Raw genomic sequence first — 21,151 nt, 5'->3', positions numbered from 1 at the left:
GTTGGTCCTCAAAAGGCCAAGCACTGACTGGGACTGAAGAGATAGATTAACAGTTAAGAGCACTGTCTGCTCTTGCAGAGGACCTGGGTTCCCAGCACCGGCAAGGCAGCTCACAACTGCCTGTAACTAGTTCCATGGGATCCAATGCTCTCTTCTGGTCTCCCAGGGCACTGCACATACATGGTATACATACACACTTGCAGGCAAAACACTTACATATATATAATAAAAGGACCAAATACAGAATTACCACAAGACCTAGTAATTCCACTTCTGAGAACATACATAAACATGTTGAAAGCAAGAACTCAGACTGTCCACTCCTATTCTGAGCAGCATTATTCACAACAGCCAGAGGGAAAGCAGCAAGCATCAGCCCACAGGTGAATGGAGAAGGAAAAAAGGGCATCTGTCCCCACCTTACATATTGTTCAACCTTAAAAGGAAGGAAGTTTTGACACAAGAGAATATGGAGAAACCCTGGGGACATTTTACTGAGCGAAATGCACCAGCCACAAAGGACAGCTGCTGCAAAGCCCTTAGAGGACTCAGAGCCATGGAGCAGAAAATAGAAAGTAGTTTGGGGGCTGGGAGGCATGGGGAGCTAGTGTTTCCCTGGGACAATTTCAGTGTGGAAAGATGAGGACATCTCAGAAGTAGAGGTGACAGCCAAACAATAGTGCCGTGTGTTTAATGCCACTGCTTTGTGCACCTAAAATTAATTAAAATAGTGAAACTCATACATATTATTACAATAAAAAGAGAAACATAATTTTAAATTACTTATAATTTCATCTCCCTGGTAGGTTTCCCAAGGCATACATGAGGCTGGTACCAGTTTTTCCAAAGCGTGACTGGTAATGGCCTCGCCTGTGTTGTGGGCTGTGCAAATGTGACCTCCCTAGCAGCAGATGGGCTGTGGATATTAGAATATAGTCATTGCCAACATGGAAACAAGAGGTAAAGAGGTCATGATATAGGTCATAGAAAGCAGCTGGCTTGCAAACTCCCGGACATGGTTCCTGAACCCATGAGGGCTTGCAGGATGAGGTATGCCTCTACCTCAGTCCTCTACAGCGAAGAGAACAAGCAAGCCAAAACAGAAAGGAAATTAAAATGCTCAAACGTGGGCTGGAGAAATGGCTCAGTGGGTAAGGGTACTTGTTGTGCAAGCATGAGGACCTGAGTTTAGATCCTGGCAGCAATGTAATAAAAGGCATGTGAGAGGTGGGGACAGGAGGACTGTCGGGCTTGCTGGAAGCCAGCCTAGCACCAGGTACAGTGAGAGTTGCTATTTGAAAGGGATAAAGTGGCAATCATACAGCTGAACACTCAGCATCCTTCTTTGGCCTCTTCCCACACATACGCATATGCCGACACACTCACACGCACTAATAAGCAAATAATAACCAAATAATACATTGTATTTTCTATCCTCATACATAGGAAATCTTGAATGAAATCTAGACCTCAAAATATACTTATTATAAAAAGCTGAGAATAATGTCTAGGAATTCACAGATGGGATCTTTCAAACATTTAAGAAACAGATAATTCCCATGATATTTAGAATGTTCTTGGAAAAAAAGAAGGAAATCCTCTGGGTTATTTTTATTAAATTAGCATAAAAGCAATGCCAGAAGTCATGTGGAAGGAAATGGAGGAATGGAAAGAGGGAAGGAAGAAGAAAGAGAGGAGGAAGGAGGGAGAGAAGAAGGGAGGGAGAGATGGAGGGAGGAGAGAGAGAGAGAGAGAGAACACGAGCTTCCAGAAGACTAGGAACCAGCACATGGGACAGAATAATATTCAGCCAAAGGGAAACTGGCATCTGTCATTTTCTAGGTAAACTCAGCCTAAGTTCAGGAGAGCTCATTTGCAGAATGTAGAGATGCCCCAGCACCAAAGCATCAGTCATAACTCAGATGCCACCCAGAGGCACAGTGGCCATCATGTACCTGTGTCATAAGGTGCTGTTCTGGGTATTTGTGTATTCCCAGAACCTTCCTCTTTCCTTCTCCCACAAACACACCAATGGGTTCCTGTGTCCTTGGGGTAGCTAAAGCGTTCATCCCCTTTAGAGAGGGCCTAGAATAATAGGAACTTGCATCATGTCTGACTATTGGCCTGCCTCCTTCTTCTTGCTTTGCAAACATGTGGCTGAAAGGTGGAGTCTACATACACAGCCACAACATGACCATGGCAAAAAAAAAAAAAGGTGGGGTGCAAATGTGCCCCGCCACACTGAACCCACTACTAAAGCACAATGGGGGCTTATCAGAATATATAAATCTATGAAGCCAAAGACAGGCTTCTGGTAGCCATAGTTCCCACTACAGCACCCAGATGCCCTCATCTCCTTCCCCACAGAAATTGTTTTGTGTTCTCTGGGATTTTAGATCAGTAGAGCCCCATAGTATATAATAGGGGGCTGTCCTGGATACTAAGTACCATGCTTCTATATGGATAGCTTACTGTAGGGTCACACTGTGGAGTAACTTGTCCATTCGTGGCCTGCTGGTACACACCGAGAGCTGCCTGGGCCTTAGGGACAAGCTTGTGGACTGGTCACTTACCCAGGTATATCCTGAGAGTGGCTGACAAACTGTTCAGCAAATTTAGATTCCAGTTGGAAGAAATGGTCAGATCCTGCTAAGGTAGTTCCATCCCTTACACTTGAATTATGGCAGATATGAACATGGGTCCCCATATAGTTCAATCCTGACTTGGTGGCCCTTTTGACTGTAGCCAACCCTGTGGGTGCGTGTGGTGCCTTACTGCAGCTTGTATTTATAGCTCACTTCTGATGAATGATTTCGAGCATTATTCATGTGCTTGCTGGTGATTCCAATTTTGGGTGAATATCAATTCAAAGTCTTGCTTCTCTTCCTCTTTCCTTCCTCTCCTTACTTTTCAGACAGGATCTTACTCTGTACCTGGGATTAACCTGGAATTCCTTAATTTAAGGCTGGCCTTGAACTCACAATTCTCTTGCTTCCACCTCCCAAATGCTGGGATTACAGTTGTGCTCCAGGATACTTGGCCAAAGGTATATCTCAGAATCAGTGAGACAACTCATCTGGTTAAGGCTTTTGCAGCCATGCCTGATGACCTAAATCTAAATCTAATCTTGGGACCTACATGGTAGGAGAGAATTGACTCTTACAAGGTGTTCTCTGACTTCAACAAACGCACCATCACACACACACACCATCACACACACACACACACACACACACACACACACACACACACACACAAAATAAATGTAATAAAAAAATTTAAGTGTGTGTTTTTAAAAATAAACCTTTATCTCAGCACTCTGGAGACTGGTGGAGCTCTGACTTCCAGGCCAGCCTAGTCTAAAGTGTGAGTTCCAGGACAGCCAGGGATACACAGAAAAAAATTCTGTCTCAAAAAACCATCCCCACCCCCCAATCAATCTATCAATAATAAACTCCCCCCGCCCCCCCCGAGACAGGGTTTCTGTGTAGCTTTGGAGCCTTTCCTGGACTAGCTCTGTAGACCAGGCTGGTCTCGAACTCACAGAGATCCACCTGGCTCTGCCTCCTGAGTGCCGGGATTACAGGCGTGTGCCACCACTGCCCGGCAATAATAAACTTTTTAGCAGTGCTCAGAATTGAACCAAGAGCCTCACACAATGCTAGGCAGGCTCTTTGTCACTGAGCTATACTCCAATGCCTAAAACAAATGTTTTGAGAACAATTTAAATTTACAGAATAATCACAAAGGAAAATAGAACAGAGTTCCTGGAAGCTGCACCCAACCTCCTGGGTAACTGATGTCTTCTAGCTGTCAGGAACACTGCTCAGAGTGAGCCAACACAGGGATACTGTATCTAAAGCCTGTCTTCTGCTCAGATTTCCTGGGTTTGTGTGTTGTTTGTTTGTTTGAAGAAGGGTCTTTATATGTAGCTGTGACTGGTCTGGAACTTGCTAGATAAAGCAGGGTGGCCTTGAACTCACGAAGATCTACCTGCCTCTGCCTCCTGGGTACTGGCATTAAAGACATTTGATACCACGCCCAGCCTTTTCCCTGGGTTTTAAACTTCTCTGTTCAGGGATCCTAGCCAAAACTTGATATGACAAACAGTTGTCATCTCTCTCTGGGCTCTGCTGGGCCATGCTAGTGTCTCAGACTTGCATTGGTCCTGACGACCTTGATTTGAGCTTTTTGAGAACTCAGTTGGGACTCATGGGTGTTTTTCCTCACACTTAGGTGGAACTATGGAATTGAGGTACAAGAGACACTTTTTGATATACCACAGTGAGTGTTTCCGGGTAGACACATTCTGCAGTGCTGCTGTTAACCCTGGTCTCCGGGTTGAGGTGCCCTTCTACCGTTATTGTAACTCTCCTGTGCCCAGCACTCACTGTGAACACGAACCTACGGGTTACCTGGCTTTGATTCTTATTCTTGCTTTTTCATTTTTATTCTTTATTATTTTAGTTTAGAATTTCCTCTTCTTCTTCTTCTTCCTCTTCTTCTTCTTCTTCTTCTTCTTCTTCTTCTTCTTCTTCTTCTTCTTCTTCTTCCTCTTCCTCCTCCTCCTCCTCCTCCTCCTCCTCTTCTTCTTCTTCTTCTTCTTCTTCTTCTTCTTCTTCTTCTTCTTCTTCTTCTTCTTTCCTCCTCCTCCTCCTGCTCTTCTTTTCTTCTTGAGACAAGGTCTCACTATGTAGCTAGGCTGGCTTGGGACTTCCAATCCTCCTGCCCCTCTTTCCTATGCTGTCCTTACAGTTGTGCACCATCACATCCAGCTATATTCTGAGTCTCCAAACGCATTATTTAGAATCCTGTATGAAGTCTGTTTTTAAACTGGATTGGTAATCTTATTATTGAATAGTTAGTGCTGTGGGATGTTCTGTATGTCAAATGTGTTGCTCTGATTGGTTAATAAATAAAACACTGATTGGCCAGTAGCCAGGCAGGAAGTATAGGTGGGACAAGCAGAGAAGAGAATTCTGGGAAGTGGAAGGCTGAAGCACTGCCAGCAGCCACCATGACAAGCAACATGTAAAGATACCAGTAAGCTACAAGCCATGTGGCAACTTATAGATTAATAGAAATGGTTAATTTAAAATATAAGAATAATTAACAAGAAGCCTGAGCCATTAGGCCAAGCAGTTTAAATAATATAAGCGTCTGTGTGTTTATTTTATAAGTGGGCTGTCGGACTGCCAGGGCTTGGCAGGGGCTGGAGAGAAGGTCTCCAGCTACAAGTAAAATTTCTTTATATTCCATTTTTTTTTTTTTTTGGTATTTTCGAAACAGAGTCCCTCTGTGTAGCTTTGGAGCCTGTCCTGGAACTTACTGTGTAGACCAGGCCTGCCTCAAACTCGGAGATCCGCCTGCCTCTGCCTCCTGACTGCTAGGATTAAAGGTGTACACCACTACTGCTCAGCTTTTTTGTTGTTCTTTAAGAATACTTTGTTGATTTTACTGTAACACTAAATGGACTGGAAAATAGAGTGCTACCTGTCCCATCTGCCAATTCTTAGGATGATTTCTTGTGCTATCAGAGTCCTTTTCAGAAAATTCATGCCTATGCCTATGATGCTCCTCAACAAATGATTGGACAAATAAAACTATGGAATTCCATTCAGTCAATCATAAGGAAAAAAATCCCTAGTGAAATAATCCAGACTCAGAGAAATAAATATTGAATGTTCTCTCTCTCTTTCTTTCTTTTCTTTTTCTTCTTTTTTTTTTTTTAAGATTTATTTACTTATTATGCCTGCATGTGTCCCTTCAGGCCAGAAGAGGGCACCAGATCTCATTACAAGTGGTTGTGAGCCACCATGTGATTGCAGGGAACTGAACTCAGGACCTCTGGAAGAGCAGTGGTGCTCTTAACCACTGAGCCATCTCTCCAGCCCTGGATGTTCTCTCTCATCTTCCAATCCTAGATTTTACTTTTTATCTATGTCTGTCTATATACATGTATATGCGTAGGTCATAAAACTATAAAGTGGACTATGAGAGGGAAAAAACAGGTCTGAAGATGGAGAAAGAATAACAGAGTATACTTGATGTGAAAGCAAAAAGGTTACTGCATGGAAGAAAGCCAGTGTAGGTTGGGGATTGATGGGTGGAGGAGAACAATGAGGAAGGATGACCAACAAAAACAAAGCATGCATGAAAATGCCATTACTTTTGATGCTAAACAAAGAAAACAAAACAGATACAGAAGCAGTTCCAAGACACTGGGGACACAGGTGATACGTGGAGCTACAGACACAGCTGAGGGAATGTTTGTGTCCTTGTGGTGGTGTGAATGAATGGCCCCATAGGATCACATGTTTGCATACTTGGTCCCCAGCTGGGGGAACTGTTTGGGAAACACTAGTTTGGCAGTGTTGGAGGAGGTGTGACACTGGGGTGGGCTTGAGGTTTCAAAAGCCGGTGCCGTTCCCAGTTATGTCTCCCTCTGCCTCCTACTTGGAGAAGGACATAAGCTCACAGCTACTGCTCCAGAGCTCTGTCTACCTGCTCCCTTGGTCATGGTGTCTCTTCACAGCAATAGAACAATAACTAATATAGTCCTGAAAGAAGAGCCCTTATGCACCTCAGAGTTATCACTCAGTCATGCATGTACTGAAAGAATCGTAGTTCCATAAAGTCATGGGAGCACACCAGCCAGCTCACCATACATAACCAAGGAAAGCTCAGAGTTCCACACGTGTGGTCTAGACACCAATCAGTAGAACAAAAACATGAAGTCTCCAATCAGAAATGAAAGTATTAAATGGATGTTAGAGACACAGCAAGACAGGGAAGCCAAATACAACATCACATAGCTAAGTCTGTGGACAGCAACCAGAGGCACCTGCCTTCCCACTGTGTACTTTAACTATACCAACCTGGCACTACCCTTGAGCAAATGTGAGGTGACCCATACTCCAGAGCTCTTGGAAACTAAAGGTACAAGTACAGAAGATTAAAAACTTAGTTGAAAGGTTAAAAGATGAAATGTTGGAAATATCCCAGAAAACAGAATAAAAGCTATAGCAATGAACAAGAACAGCAAAAACAAACAAGCAAAACAGAAGGAAACAGGGTGGAATTTAGGGCTGAGTTTTTAGTGCCAGAGAAGAAAAAGGAAAAGAAGAACAAAGAAGCAACAGGAAAAAATTTCCAGGAACTGAACATCACACCAGCAGGATGAATGAAACAAGACCCATAGAAATTTCTTAACTCCCAGAATTCCTGGTACTGAAACCAGAGAGGAAACCCTAAAAGCCTGCACAGCAGGCTGGGAGCAGACAGATATGACTTTACCTAAGTCTTCATAAGCTGGACCACCACCACCAACAACAAAAAATGCTTTCAAGTGTACACGGGAAATTCATTCAGATCTGGAATTTTATACCCAGCTGAACTGTCTCTAATGAAGGAGAACTAAGATACCTCCTCATCTCCTTGCAGTATTCTCAGAAAGGCCCCAGTGTCCTTACTGAGTAGCTGTCTAGAATCTACCAATGCAGACAGAAGGAAAGGCTCAAAGGAGAGAAACAAGCCTAGCAGTGTTATCTGTCATGGTCACCCATATGAACACATGGTGCTCAGGGCTGCTGGTGGGAGAGAAAAGGACCAAGTGAAAAATGAAACATTAACTACAGAAAAACAAAGGCTTTGTAAGAAATGTAGCACAGTCTTGTTTAGCACCTCACTGAGCAAAGCTTATAGTTTGTGATGACTCTCTAGGAGCACAGTGCTATATGTTGTAAGGGAAAACCAGAGGTGACAGCTGATCCAGGTAAGTGTCTACTTAGAAGTGGCCTGCAGACACCTCCCGAGAAGGTAGCTGCAGAAACATAAATTGACACTGTCTTCTCTGGTTGGCTAAAATTGTCACTGACTTCACAGGTCATAAATCTAAAGGACACTGGATTGGAGAAGCTGTTGACTCGGTGCACTGCCTGTGACCCCCAGGCCTTTGTCAGAAAGGATACTGCTTCTGAAGCTGGAAGCTTAGGCTACACACCATCTGTATCTTAAACAAGTTGAGTGTTTGCCTAAGCCAGCCTACCATGCAGAGTTCCTGAATATTCTCCCTCCACAGGTGAATGGGTACTCCCAGGAGGGAAATGAGACCAGATTCATGTATTGAGAGTAGTGACCAACACTACTGAGACCAGAGTCCTATTATGGCCCTTCCCAGACTTCTGTACCTACCTATTCATTTGTGTCTTTTATAGGTGGTAGAAAGATGTCTCAGCAATTAGAATCATTGGCTGCTCTTACAGAGGACCTGTATTCAGTTCCTAGTACCCACATGGCAGCTCACAATCATCTGTAATTTTAGTTCCAGAGGATCTAATGCTCTCTTCTGGCCTCTGTGGACACTAGGCATATATGTGATGCACCTACATATGCAGGAGTCAGTTTTTCACATTTCTTCTTCATAATTACCTATATTGTTTTGTTACTCTATACTATTTTGATAAGAAATTATACCTTTCTTTTAAGAAATAAACTTATTGGCTGTATGTAGTGGTGCATGTCTTTAATCCCAGCACTTGGGAAACAGAAGAAAACAGATCTCTGAGTTCAAGGCTAGCCTTGTCAGCCAAGTTTACATAGTGAGACCTTGTCTCACAAAGAAACAAAGAGGGGCTAGAGAGATGGCTCAGAGGTTAAGAGCACTGGCTGCTCTTCCAGAGGTCCTGAGTTCAATTCCCAGCAATCACATGGTCCCTCACAGCCATCTACAATGAGATCTGGTGCCATCTTCTGACATGCAGGAAGAACACTATACATAATAAATAAATCTTTTTTGTTGTTGTTGTTGGGTTTTTCGAGGCAGGGTTTCTCTGTGTAGTTTTGGTGCCTGTCCTGGATCTTGCTCTGTAGACCAGGCTGGCCTTGAACTCATAGAGATCCACCTGCATCTGCCTCCCGAGTGCTGGGATTAAAGGCATGTGCCACCACCGCCTGGCTAATAAATAAATCATAAAAAAACAACAACAAGAAAAACCAAAGCAAAACAAAACAAAACAAATTTAAAGAAATAAATTTATTAGTATCACAAAATCAGATGTGAACATCAAAAACGCTTTTGTGTATGAAGAAAATAGAATGTTAGCTCAACTCTCTACATCTAGATCAAAAGACCAAAAAAAAAAAACAGGAAAGGATAAGAAAGAATGAAAATACACAGGGAAGTCCTGCATCTGGGAAGTGGAGGCAGAAGGATCCTGAGCTGGGCCAGCCTGGGCTACTACATCATAGTGAGACCTTGTCTTTGTTGGGGAGGGGTCAGGGAAGTAAGTGGGGAAATTTTTGAACATGATGTAATTATTATGTGCTACGTACACATGTGAAACCATAGAAGTATAACTGTAAATATGCAAAATTACTAAAATATATTTTTTAAAGTGCATGGAACCCCTATAGTTGCCTTGGCAAGGACTGGATGATTTCTGAATCAAGCAGTTATTCATTTTTTGAGACAGTCACTCACTATGTTGCTCTTGCTAACCTAGAACCTGGGATGTAGATCAGGTCGGCCTGGAACTCAGAGAGATCCACTGGCTTCTACCTCTCACTGGGTCTCATGTATACCATACTCAGCTATTTTGTTTTGTTTTTACATGTTTATTTATTCAGGGTATATGCGTGTGCGTGTGCATGCGTGTGCGCGTGTGTGTGTTTACGCATGAGAATGTGCGATATTGTGGGTGTGGATGTCAGTGGATAACTTTCGAGAGTTGTTTTTCTTCTTCCCCTATGTGGAAACCCAGGGACTGAACCCAGGTCATCAGGCTTGGGAGCAAGCACCACTTCCCACTGGGCCACCTCATTGACCCTGAAACGATGTATTTAAAGGGCATGTGGGCTCCAGAGAACTGCAAAAGTCTTTTGCTTATCTGTTTTTGGTTTTGAGACAGGGTCTCTCACTGTATCCCTGAATGGACTGGAACTTGCTGGGTAGACCAGGCTGGCCGGCAGCAGTCTTCCTGCTCTGCCTCCAAGGCATGTAGAAGATTTTGAAAAAGCGTTTATTCTCCATATTAAAATGAAATAATGAAACCTAAAGGATGTACCTCTAAAAGTTGGGGTGACAGAGGTCAGGTCCCGTACACTGCGATGATGACATCACTTGCAGGCACAGCCTCTGCCCAGAGATCAGGCCCTGGAGGGACAACGGCAAAGCTGCCTCCAGTGATTCTGGGTTTTGTTTTTAATTCATGTATTTATTGGCTTTTGTCATTTGATTTTTATTATTTCTTTTTTGTTTGTTTTTCGAGACAGGGTTTCTCTGTGTAGCTTTGCGCCTTTCCTGGAACTCACTTGGTAGCCCAGGCTGGCCTCGAACTCACAGAGATCCACCTGGCTCTGCCTCCTGAGTGCTGGGATTAAAGGCGTGCGCCACCGCCCAGCTATTTCTTTTATTTTTGAGATTATGATATAATTACATCATTTCTCCTTTACCTTTCCTCCCTTCAAGTCCTCCCATACCCCTTCCTGCTCTCTTTCAAATTCATGGCCTTTTTTTCATATACACATATGTATTCCTAATACAGTCTGTTCAGTCTGTATACTGTTATTTGTGTGTATGTTTTCAGGGCTGAGCATTGGTTTTGGATGACCAATTGGTGCTCTTCCCTGGGAAGACTATTTCCACTCTCAGCCTTCCTTAGTCGCCTGTAACGTTGCCTGGTGATCCTTCCCCATCCTCTTTGGCATGTCTAATGTCCTCAGCTGGAGGTTTTCAAATAAAACCACAGGAATGCCAGGCCAGCTAGACAATGGCATCGGTAAATACAAGGAAAAAAAATCAAAGTAGAATTCTAGGCAAAATCTAGAGGATGATCGGCATGATTTCATATTATCCATTAGAGTTTTAAAGTAAAGATGAAACCTATTGTGCTGGTTTCAGTTTTTGTCAACTTGACATGAATTAGTTACCTGGGAAGAGAGAACTTCAGCTGAGGACTGGTTTCCTCAGACTTGCCGAAGAACGTCTGTATAGGCGTTTTCCTGCTTTGGGAGGGCCAGAGCTACTTACTGTAGGTTGTGCCAACCCTGGGCAGATAGATGGTTCTGGGTTTTATAAGAAAACAAGCTGAACAATCCACGGAGAGCAAACTGGTAAACAGCACTCCTCAGGGTGTTCGCCTCAGTTTCTGTCCTGATTTCCCTTAATGATGGATTCTAAACTGCAAGCTGAAATAAACCTTTTCATTTCTAAGTTGTTCTTAGTCATGGTGTTTATCACAGCGACAAAAACTAAACCACGGCAGTCATTTTTCTCTACGCAGTGACCAACTCGAGTTAGGGATGCTGTACAAAGTGACCTCCAGCCACTGCAGTTCTGGTTGGGTCCCAATCCACAGCAGGGCTTCCTCCTCCCTCTTGGCTTCTTTCTGGGACTGTCCATTCATCATACATCCTATCCTCACTCCTATGGTACATAGGAGAGGGGGTAGCACATTCAGCACCTGGTAAGGCAGAACTTTTTGTCCTTTCTGGTCAATGAATAAACTTTTTTTAGAGGCAGGACTCCAAGGTTCTGGCCTGAGATGCTTGCTGAACATGTCTCCAACTCCTACCCCTCAGCCCACTGGGGATGAGTAATGTTTTAATGTCACAGACACTTGGCTTTCTGCTCTTATTGCTGCTTCTGTGGACCCATCCCATGTTTCTCTTGAGTATTCAAGATCTGGTCTGGGGCCGGGTGGTGGTGGCGGCGCACGCCTGTAATCCCAGCACTCGGAAGGCAGAGGCAGGTGGATCTCTGTGAGTTTGAGGCCAGCCTGGGCTACAGAGTGACTAGGGCAGGCACCAAAACTACACAGAGAAACCCTGTCTGGAAAAAAAACAAAAAAACAAAAAGATCTGTTCTGAAGTCCTGATTCCACCATGCTATGTCTTCAAGTCAGAGGCACAGAGGCCCTGGGAAGGTATCTATGGGCTGGACTTTGCCCTGACCTGGTCACCTACTTGAGCACAATATTCAGGCATTTGGCCTCATTGGCTCCTAATAGCTTTGCCTTTGGGAAGCAGATTCAGGGTCTTCCCAAGGCCAGCTTTCATTCCAGGTCTGTCCCTAGCCTTGTGTCATGGAAGCCAGCATTTACATCCCATGTCCTGGGCTAGAGAATGAACACACTGACTTGGTTCCTGAACTGCTTCCTTTGATTTGGGACCTGAGACACCAATGACTGCTCCTCTGTACAACCCCTTCTGTGGTTCTATAAGCCTTCATAAGCTGGCTGGAGCTCACATGGTTGCCTTACTGGCTAGACCCTTTGGGGAGGCTGGAAAGGCCTGCTATGGTACTACCACCCTTTCCTATGGAGCAAGTGTCAGGCAGACAACAGTATCTCATGTTGGCTTTTGGGGAAGGACAAACAGAGAGGAAACAGAGATTAGATGAAGTCACCAATTAGTAAATTCAAAGAGTCAGGCTCTGTGGCAGATGGCCCAGCCACCAGTCTTGAATGTGATTGTAATCCTGGCCCTCTACTCAGTCATTCTGCCAGTCACTTGGAACTGATCCAATCCACTGCCTCTGCCATGTGCTCTCCTCAAAGGACCAGGGGTGACAGTGCCATTGTTCTCTGTTGAGGAAGACAAGGGTCAGGGATAGTGAGAAAGGACCCAGGGAAGGGGCCTGGGAGAGTCTCCATCTAGTTTAGCAGCCAGAGTCTGGCATTTATATCTGGTGCAGCCACCTCAGAAATGTCAGTCTGAGATAAAGGCCAGAAGCAGCTGCTGCAGACAGCAGGGCACCAGCCTCCCTCAGAGCCTGTGCTCCAGTGGCTGCTTGATTGACTACTCCTCCACCTCTGGACCTCAGTCTATACCAGCACCGGACACCAACTCCCAGGAGCAATGCTTAACACCAGTACCCAACATTTAGCACTAGCTGAGTGCCCCTGGCTTCAGAGACCACCTCTCTTCTCATGGAACCATGGGCTGTCCTCATTCTCCTGAGCTGCTGGTCCTGCAAAAATGAAACAAGAAGCCCTGGGACCTTAGGGACAGAGTGGTGGTGTTCACCTTAATCCAGGAGATGGTAAAAGATTGGCTTAGCAGTGCCACTGAGTATTCTTAAGACCACTGGCTGATAAATGAGGATAATGTTAGAAAACTAAATTATATGGAGCAAAGGCAGGTTAGGAAAAGCCTCTGGAGAGATGGTGAGACCAACTGGGTACTTTCCTGCCCTCCATCCAGAGTCTCCTTCCTCCAGGGATCTTTTAGGCACACAGGCTGCTCCAAGAAGTCCCTAGCTAATAGTGGGAAATCTCGAACTCTGGGTTTCTGAAGAGCAGGGTGTTTACCTCTCTCTACAGACCCCCTGGTGGCAGACAGAAGAGAGTCAAAGAAGAGGGTATCCTGTGGGAGAGGTGCCAAGGGAGGAGCCTGCAAAGCTGCCTCTTCTTTCTTGATGATTTTTCCAGCTTGGGTTGGGCTTTGCTAGGCTAGCTAGCATCGGGCAGCATGAGCATGGACTTGTGCCTACTCTGAAGCTCCTATTCTAGTTAACCCCCAGCACTAGATGGCCTGTCACAGCTAGTTCTGCAGTGAGCAACATTAGCAAAGGTTTCTGAGAACTAGTGTCCATTAGGGCTGTGAAATGTACCTTGAGAGCCAGCCAAGATCTCTTGCCAACCAACAGGTCAGAACACGAATGACAATCAGTGAAGTGCTCAGCATCCTCTTCAATCTCGGTCAGGACTCAGGCATTTTCAGTTGATCTACAGCCTAATCAACCAGGAGTATTCTCTCCTAAGGAAAGAGCTGCCTTTCAAGGTTTAGGGAGAGAAGCTGTTTCCCCTCAAGTGTTCTTCTAGCCACTGAGAATTATGGGACGCAAGCTGAATCTGCTGCCGTGCATTGCACTAGTGCCTTCTGAGTGCACAGGAGTGTGGGTATTTTGTCCTCAAGTGTTTGCTAGCTGCCTGCTCTACTGGGTAAGTCAGGAAGTGGGGAATTCTATCAATGAAGGGCTTAGCAGGTTAGCAGGCCTGGCATCAAGACTGCCCAGCCAAGCTCTGAGAGCTAGCCACTCAAGCCCTACCCTGGTTTGGAGCTCATGTGTCTACACTGACCCTCACTTTTGTAGTTGCTTCAGCCGGTGGTGCCCAGTGGAAAGCTTCCTCAAGACTCCATAGAAACATCTTCCAATCAGATGAAGGGCTGTGGCTTAGTTTCTACCCAGGGTAAAGGAGAGATACCAGAGTAGCAAGAGCCGCTTCAAAACCGAGGAGTAGGGTAAGTGTAGATGGGCAAAAAGGCAAGGGCGGCAGCGGGTCCTGATGGCATCGCTGAGCCCCCTCGTAATTCTTTGCCACCCTGACTCCAGCTGCTCTCCTTCTGGCTATCTGGCACTTCATCATGAGACACCTTTCCAGAGCTTCACCTGCAGCCCAGCTCAGTGGCAACCGCATTGTCCTCTCAATACAGGAATCCCTGAATGTCTATCTGTGTCCCATACCACCAAGACCAGCAATAGTTTGGGGAACTCGATGCACAGAACTCTTGAGACCAGATCCTGACAAAAGCAGGGACAGTGGGAGTGGGTGGAGTCAGCCTCACCTAGCCCCCCAGGGTGCCAGACCCAGAGCGGGTTCATCATAGGATACTCTTCACACTAAGTCACCCCAGGTCACTGGAACTGCCCAGGTGGAGGAGGGGTGGAGAGGCCCTGCTGTTCTGGATTTGCTCTTAGGATCCATAATGAGGATGTCCTAAGAGTCTCTTGCTACCATCCATGTGCGTATTGCCCCATAGGCCTTTACATAATTCCTTTTCTGAGACTAGAACATGTTACCAGCACATAGGGTGTTACACTGAGAATACTGCAAAAACAAGCAATAATTTGGATCGTTTGGGCCAAAATAGCCACTTCTATCTAATTTAGCTGGTAAGAGCCCACACCTGGCATATCACTCCCACAAGCTGCCCGGTCTCCTCCAAGGATAACTATATATCTGGGCTATTTGCTGCTTCCTACACTAAGCATTCTAGGCAACCTTGAGTCACAGACCTGTACAGAGATGGCTACACATGTGTCACACCCAGAAGTGACAGCAGAGGTGCTGATCACTGTCTCTTTCAGTGACTGAGCACTGGCAGCGGTTCATTTAGGGTTGGAGTATCTTGGTAAGTTCTGGAGGGGTCCAAGGCTATGAGGATATTCTTTTGGTATGAATGGGTTTATCAACAGGGGACACTGTCTTCCATGATTTGGCCCTGAATGAATGCTCCCTCAGTCCAACCTGGCTGGCATAAGTACTCACAGTCATGCTTTTGTTTGTCATGGAGTAGGAATTTGGTATCTGCTTGCAGGGAGAGAAAAGGATGAGAGACAATAGGCTGTGCCCAGCTTGTCCTGACAAGGTCTCTAGCCAAGGTTACTGTTGTCTAAACCATTCTTTACGGGTCTGTAGGATGGTCTGAGTCATGAGGCGGCCATAGGAGCAAAGGGCAGTGAGAGAAGGGTGATAAGGGAGGAGCAGTAAGGGCCCGCAGCTGTGGTTCAGCCTCCGGACCTGAGCTGCAGGTCTGGCAGGCACTTCCTGGCATCTCAGTGGTTACTGAGCAAAGACAAGTGCCAGCTGGTGGTGGTCCTGTCTTAAAAATGCCTGGCTCAGACTCCTAGAGGGTACACAGGGGCAAAGAAGGCCAGACCCTGCAATGATCAGTTTCAGGTGCAAGAATCCCAGGGCCCAGTACCTGGTGTCAGCCTGGACAGGCACAGTGGTGCAGAGGTCATAAACAGGCTGGGGCGGGGGACGTCATGGCAAGGCAAGGCAAGGCAAGTGAGGTAAGGAGGGTGTGAGAAACCGATAGAGAAAGCTGTACTGGTGAGACGTGACGCTGGACATTTGCAGCAGACCAAACAGCTGACGGAGGATGGGAAGGACACCCTCCTTGCTCACACTTTCCAGGCTTGCTTGTCTCTTCATAACCATACCCTGGACGCTTCTCCACCCGGCCAAAGCCGATGCACCAGACCTCCATCTGAAATCTTCCTTTTCTCATGCATTAGGGGCTCCAAGGGCTATGTCCTGCTCCCAAGTTACCTCATGGTCTCCAGAGAGGATGCAACAGACGGCACTAGAATAGAGAGCTTCTGGACAGCACCTCTCAGCTTGACTGAACCCAATTGGGCCACTGGGACTGCACACACAACAGAATCCAGGCATCCACACAGCATTTATAGGAAATACCTGAAACTATCTAGAACTTCACAACTATCCAAGGTGAACTTATCTTTGACCTGAAAGCCTGTGAATTTCGGGACATTACTTACCATTCCTTGGTATTCACACACAAGCCTTGGTTTCTCCGAGTCTCATTTCTAGGATGCTACCTGCCTCTTAGGAGGCATTAGGGACATGCCAAAGGGAACAGAGGATGCCAGTAAAATGCTACAGGCCTGACATGAGGCTTCAAAGTATGGGCTACTGCTCCTGACAGGGATGGGCCTAGAATGGCCAGGCAATGACAAAGGCATGCACCACATCCACTTCTAGCCAGATCCCAGGCCTGTCCCTCTTTGGTCTTGGGCCTTGTGAAGCAACAGATCACAAGTTCCTGGACCTGAAACCCTAAGTAGACATGGCCTAGTAAAAGAGCCATACATCTGTTTCTGGGCTATTTTTCTCTTTATTGTCGTCACCTCTTTCTGGGGACTCCCTGGCCCTTTGGCCTGCCAGTTTCTCTGTATCCGGGGCTTGATCTGTGTCTTGGGCTCTTTGTTGCCTTTTGACCCTGATCTGGAACTCATTCCTCCCTTCCAACCATCTATGTTTGGCTTCATTTTGCTCACACACAACTTAAGACACCAAAGGTGACATACACTAGAGAGAGAGGAGCTTGTGGCCCATGACAAGACTGGATCAAGTGAGGATGGGGAAGTCACTATTCACTCCACCAAACAGCGTGGGAGCTATATTCCTCTCTCCACAGAATGAATGCAGAGCAAATATGGGGTGGTTTTGGTAATGTTCAGCCTACTATGTGGCTGCTACCCTGTAGCCCTCTGTCTGCTGGTTATCCCCCACACTGCCAGCTTTCACAGCACCCCAAGAAGCACACCCTGTCCCTGGTACAGGAGAAACTTTGGGCTGGCATAGAACAAAGAGGGAACCCAGGCTGGCAATTACCCAGCTAATTTCAGCTATGTAGACAGCCAAATCAGATATTTCAGTTTCTTTAAAAGCCCACCTCAGGTCCTGAATTAGCCACCTAATTAATTATCTGTAGCAGCCTGGGACTGTCTGAGTATAACACAGGTCCCTTCTGATGCAGGATGCTGGCTTGTCCCTGAATTCTGTCCTGGTGATGTAATCATTATAATTAGATTCAACCTGAGTCCACCTCAGCCATGAACTCTCGGCAAGCACACTGGGTCTACTTTTTATCACATATGAGTGAAGTCATAGACACCCTCTGGGAGATGCCTATCCCTGCAGACCTCTCTCTTTCCTGGCTCTGAGGCCCCAACCAGCTTCCTCTCTATAAGTGGTCCCCTCCCTTCTCCACACCAGTAAAGGATGCCTAACACATTCCAGATGAGACCTACACCAGTCAAGAGGTTCCCCTGCAGGCAACAAGGACTCTCCGATAGTAGAACTGGTGAGCTCTTGGCATTGAGGGTGCTGGGGCACCCAGAGCAGGCAGCTCTAGACAGACATAACCAAACTGCCCTGCTGAAACTCATTCAGGCCAAGTGGATAGCAAACCCTCAGCTCACTGTTTAGTACCTCCTGGCCAAGAACTCAGCCCACCGTTCTCTACCAGCTTCTAGTTCTACTGTTGATGGTTACAAAGATGGCTCTGGGCCAAGTGCGGACAGGGCTACCTTCACTCAATAGTACAAAAGGGGCCATATTTTCTCTGCAGATGGGGATTTGGTTACACAGCTATCTCTTCTTGTCCTTTGAACAGTACTGTCTCTTACCTGGGTGAAGCCCATAGGTCCCAATGCTACCATTGTGATCACCCCAATCTTGTTTCCTAACCCAATCCTGGTGCACCTTTTGTTCCCAGAACTGCCACAGTGAGGGCTGCTCCCAAACTTCCTTGGGGCATCTACCTTGATCCACGCTGCTCAGCTCTTGACCTGCCTGAGGATGACCAGGGGGATTTATTGGACCATGGCATGGGAGCACAGGGCCATCTTACACAGCACATTCTCCCACATCTTGTCTTCAATCTCAAGGCTTGAGTTCCCAGGGGATTCAAAAGTACTGGGCTGGGGCACTGCCCTGGGCTTATTCAGATGATAAGCAAACATCTCTAGAGGCTGTGTGTGAGGTCGGAGTGGTCATGCAGCCATGTGCTTATGTGCCACTGCAGTGGTGGAGACATGTCTCTGCATATCCTGTCTGTGTGTCCACACACCCATCCCCGTGTCCCCCTCCCTGACCCCCTCCTACCTCCCAGGGCTTGTTTCATGACGAACTCCATGATGATGGCTTCGTTCCTCAGGAGTCACTCCGGGGTCAGATCTCACATTCAAGTGTGGTCAGGATCCTCTGCCTAGAGAGAGCAGGTGGTCATAGGTACCCTGACTAGGCTTTCCTCAGACCCTCATCTACTCCTTGCTCCCTTCTCCAGTACCCTGAGAATCCAGTGTGGGAGGCTTTGCCCCCATACCCAGACCAGGATGGCAGGGTCCAGAGCCCAGCCAAAGCAACAGTTATCTTGCTGCTTCTGGGGTTTCCGAAGGAAGCTTTTAGATGCCACTGCAGCTCACAACTTGGGGCCCCCAATTATAGGAGTCTGGCACCAGCCTCCTCAAGCGGGGGCGGAGCCCAGGGGGCGTTTGAAGGTCAATGCTCTACTGTGGCGCCCAGGTTCTGGCTGCTCAGCTTCCTTGGTAGTTCTGGAGCTGTGGGGCAGGGGTCCCTCTGGAGAAGGATTGGTGAGAGAAATTCATGAATGTTGCCACTCAGGAAATGTCCTTATGACTTCTGACTAGTATCAACTCTGTCTCTAGGGAGACTCTGGAAGCCCCAAATGGGCCCAGAGCAGAACTGGCCCCGGATCGGAGAAAGAGATGGCAGCGTCCCAGTCTTCCAGTAGGAGTGGAGGCATATTGCCCCCACCTGCCTCTGCATGGGGTAGGATCACCCAAGCCAGAATGTCCAAAATGTGCCAGCAGCATTTGGGAAGGTGTTTCTGTAATGCCAACAGCTGCAGAGACATCCCTCTTGGTAGGGTCTTTCCTGCCAGGGAACCTAGTCGCTGGGGAATCCAATGTTTCACAGGTTTCCCTTTGCGGAATGAGACCCCAAGGAACTATAGAGGGATGCCGGGCGAGGATAGCGTCCCAGAAGCTAGAGGTCCAGGGATGCTTTTGCCGCAAAGCCAATTGCCTTCTAAACTTCTCTGTCTCCCGGGAGTCGGGGGATGGGGGCTCCGCAGGGCCCGCCGCAGAGAGGTTAGGACGCTGCGGAGATTCCGCAAAGACCGAGGCGTCCAGTTCTCTCGCGGCCGCCGCACCCTTTGCATTGCGGGCGGGCGAGGTGCCCGGCCCGAGCGCGGCCTCCGGCCGGAGCGCGCCTCTCAAAGGAGAAAAAGATGCCCATGGGGAGAGGGAACCAAGGGCCGCTTCAGCACCTCGCCTTGGACAGCGCCCTCAAGGCTGAGCCACCTTGAGGAAAACCCGGGGCTGAGAAACGTGGAACCAAGAAAGAGCCAGGGAACCCAGGAGCTGGCGAGGAGACCCAGGGCTAGCAAGCGGGGAGCCTGGAAGGGAAGCCCAGGAGTCGGGAGGAAGACCGGGCTGGGAAACGGAGAAGAGGGAGCCGGTTGAGGCCGGACTGGCTGCAAGGGCACCGGTTACCTTCCTGGGCGGACGATCAGCAGCAGCGCTCTCTGGGGCCGGCGGGGTCCATGTGGCGCTCTGTGCTGCGGCGGCGGCGGCTGAAGGGCACCGCGAGGAGGGCGCGTCACTCCGAGGCGCCCCCGCCCGCATCCCGCATGACGAGGAGGGCGGGGCGCGGCGGAGGGGGGGGGCAGCCGGGCCCCCGGGCCCCAGATCCTGGCCTGGCGCACGCGACGGCTGCATAGGGGCCCCTCCTTGGTGAGGGCTACTCTTTGCACACCGGCTTGGAGACCCTCGGGAAGTCTTCGCTTGCGGACGCAAGGAGAACGCAGCGCTGGGGTCAACACCCCTAATCGACCCACCGCGTTTTGCTTCTGACCCGGTTGCCTTCGGCTCTGCTCCTTTGCTGGCAGGGCAGGAGGAAGCGAGCAGAGCCCGAGAGCCCCCCCCCCCCCCCCCCCCCCCCCGATAGCGCTGGATAGCCCCATACACCAAGCTTGTCTAGTGTGCAGATCCAAAAGTGGCTTTGATGGGATAGAAACCCCAGTCAGTCAGGGACGCTTGAAGGTCACTGCGGACACGGCTGGGCGGGGGCTCCTCCGGGACAGCCGCAGCCCCGCCTCGAGGCCGCCCCTTCCCCGGAGCCAGGATTACAATGAGGAAACACTGCAGAGGAACCCGGCTGCCACAAGGTTGGCCTGGCATCCCTGCACGTATCCTGGGGGCTTCTGGGAGGCAATCGGCTCCTCAGAAGGACTGTGCGTGCGGGGACGCCTAAACTGTTCTAGTTCTGGCTAGCCAGGAGTGACTCTTAGCTCGCAGGGCTGGGGCTGATGGCCATTGTATTAACTATTACTGTTCCACCTGGCTGAGTCATTCCTCAGGATTAGGTAGATCTTGACCTTCATCCAATTCAGGGAGACTTCTCTCCTCATGAGTAATCTTCCCTCACCAACATCCCAAGGCTGCTTCAAGGTGCCTGGCAGTTTGAACTCACCCCAGGGGTGGAGTCCATCACTGACTTGCTTTTATCAGTTCCTGTTCCTTTGACCTGGCAGATTCAAAGTAGAAGAGACCAGAAAGGGAGATGGAGTAGAAAGAGGAAGAGAAAATGCCAAGCCCCACACCTTCGAGCCCTCACTGCAGCCTGAGGGCCTTGAAGTGAGGGATCTCTGGGAGCCCCTCAATATGCTCTGTTGCCTTTGGTAAAAGTGCCTACGCTGCATTTAGGCTTATGCCAAGGAAGAGACCATTCAGGAAGTTGGGCCAGCGTGACTCACAGTGGACACAGAAGAGTTAAGTCTTCCAATGCACTTCCTACTGGCACTGTCCAACTCA

General features: G+C 47.9%; 1 protein-coding gene across 1 annotated transcript in view; it reads right to left on the bottom strand.

Annotated features, from left to right (window-relative positions):
• Cplx1 (complexin 1) overlaps window positions 1-19,968 on the bottom strand; it is a 32,469-nt gene extending 12,501 nt beyond the window's left edge. The window contains exons 1-2 of the mRNA XM_036200957.1: window positions 19,832-19,968; window positions 18,420-18,522 (exon numbers count right to left, since the gene is read on the bottom strand). Of these exons, the coding sequence (XP_036056850.1) occupies window positions 18,420-18,450 (31 nt within the window). The 5' untranslated portion in view covers window positions 18,451-18,522; window positions 19,832-19,968. The remainder of the gene's footprint in view (window positions 1-18,419; window positions 18,523-19,831) is intronic.
• Between the last annotated feature and the right edge of the window lie 1,183 nt (window positions 19,969-21,151).

Source organism: Onychomys torridus, chromosome 10 (assembly GCF_903995425.1).
Source record: "Onychomys torridus chromosome 10, mOncTor1.1, whole genome shotgun sequence".
Classification (NCBI taxonomy): domain Eukaryota; kingdom Metazoa; phylum Chordata; class Mammalia; order Rodentia; family Cricetidae; genus Onychomys; species Onychomys torridus.
Note: the sequence above shows the minus strand (reverse complement) of the source record. Positions and strands in the feature narration are given on the sequence as shown.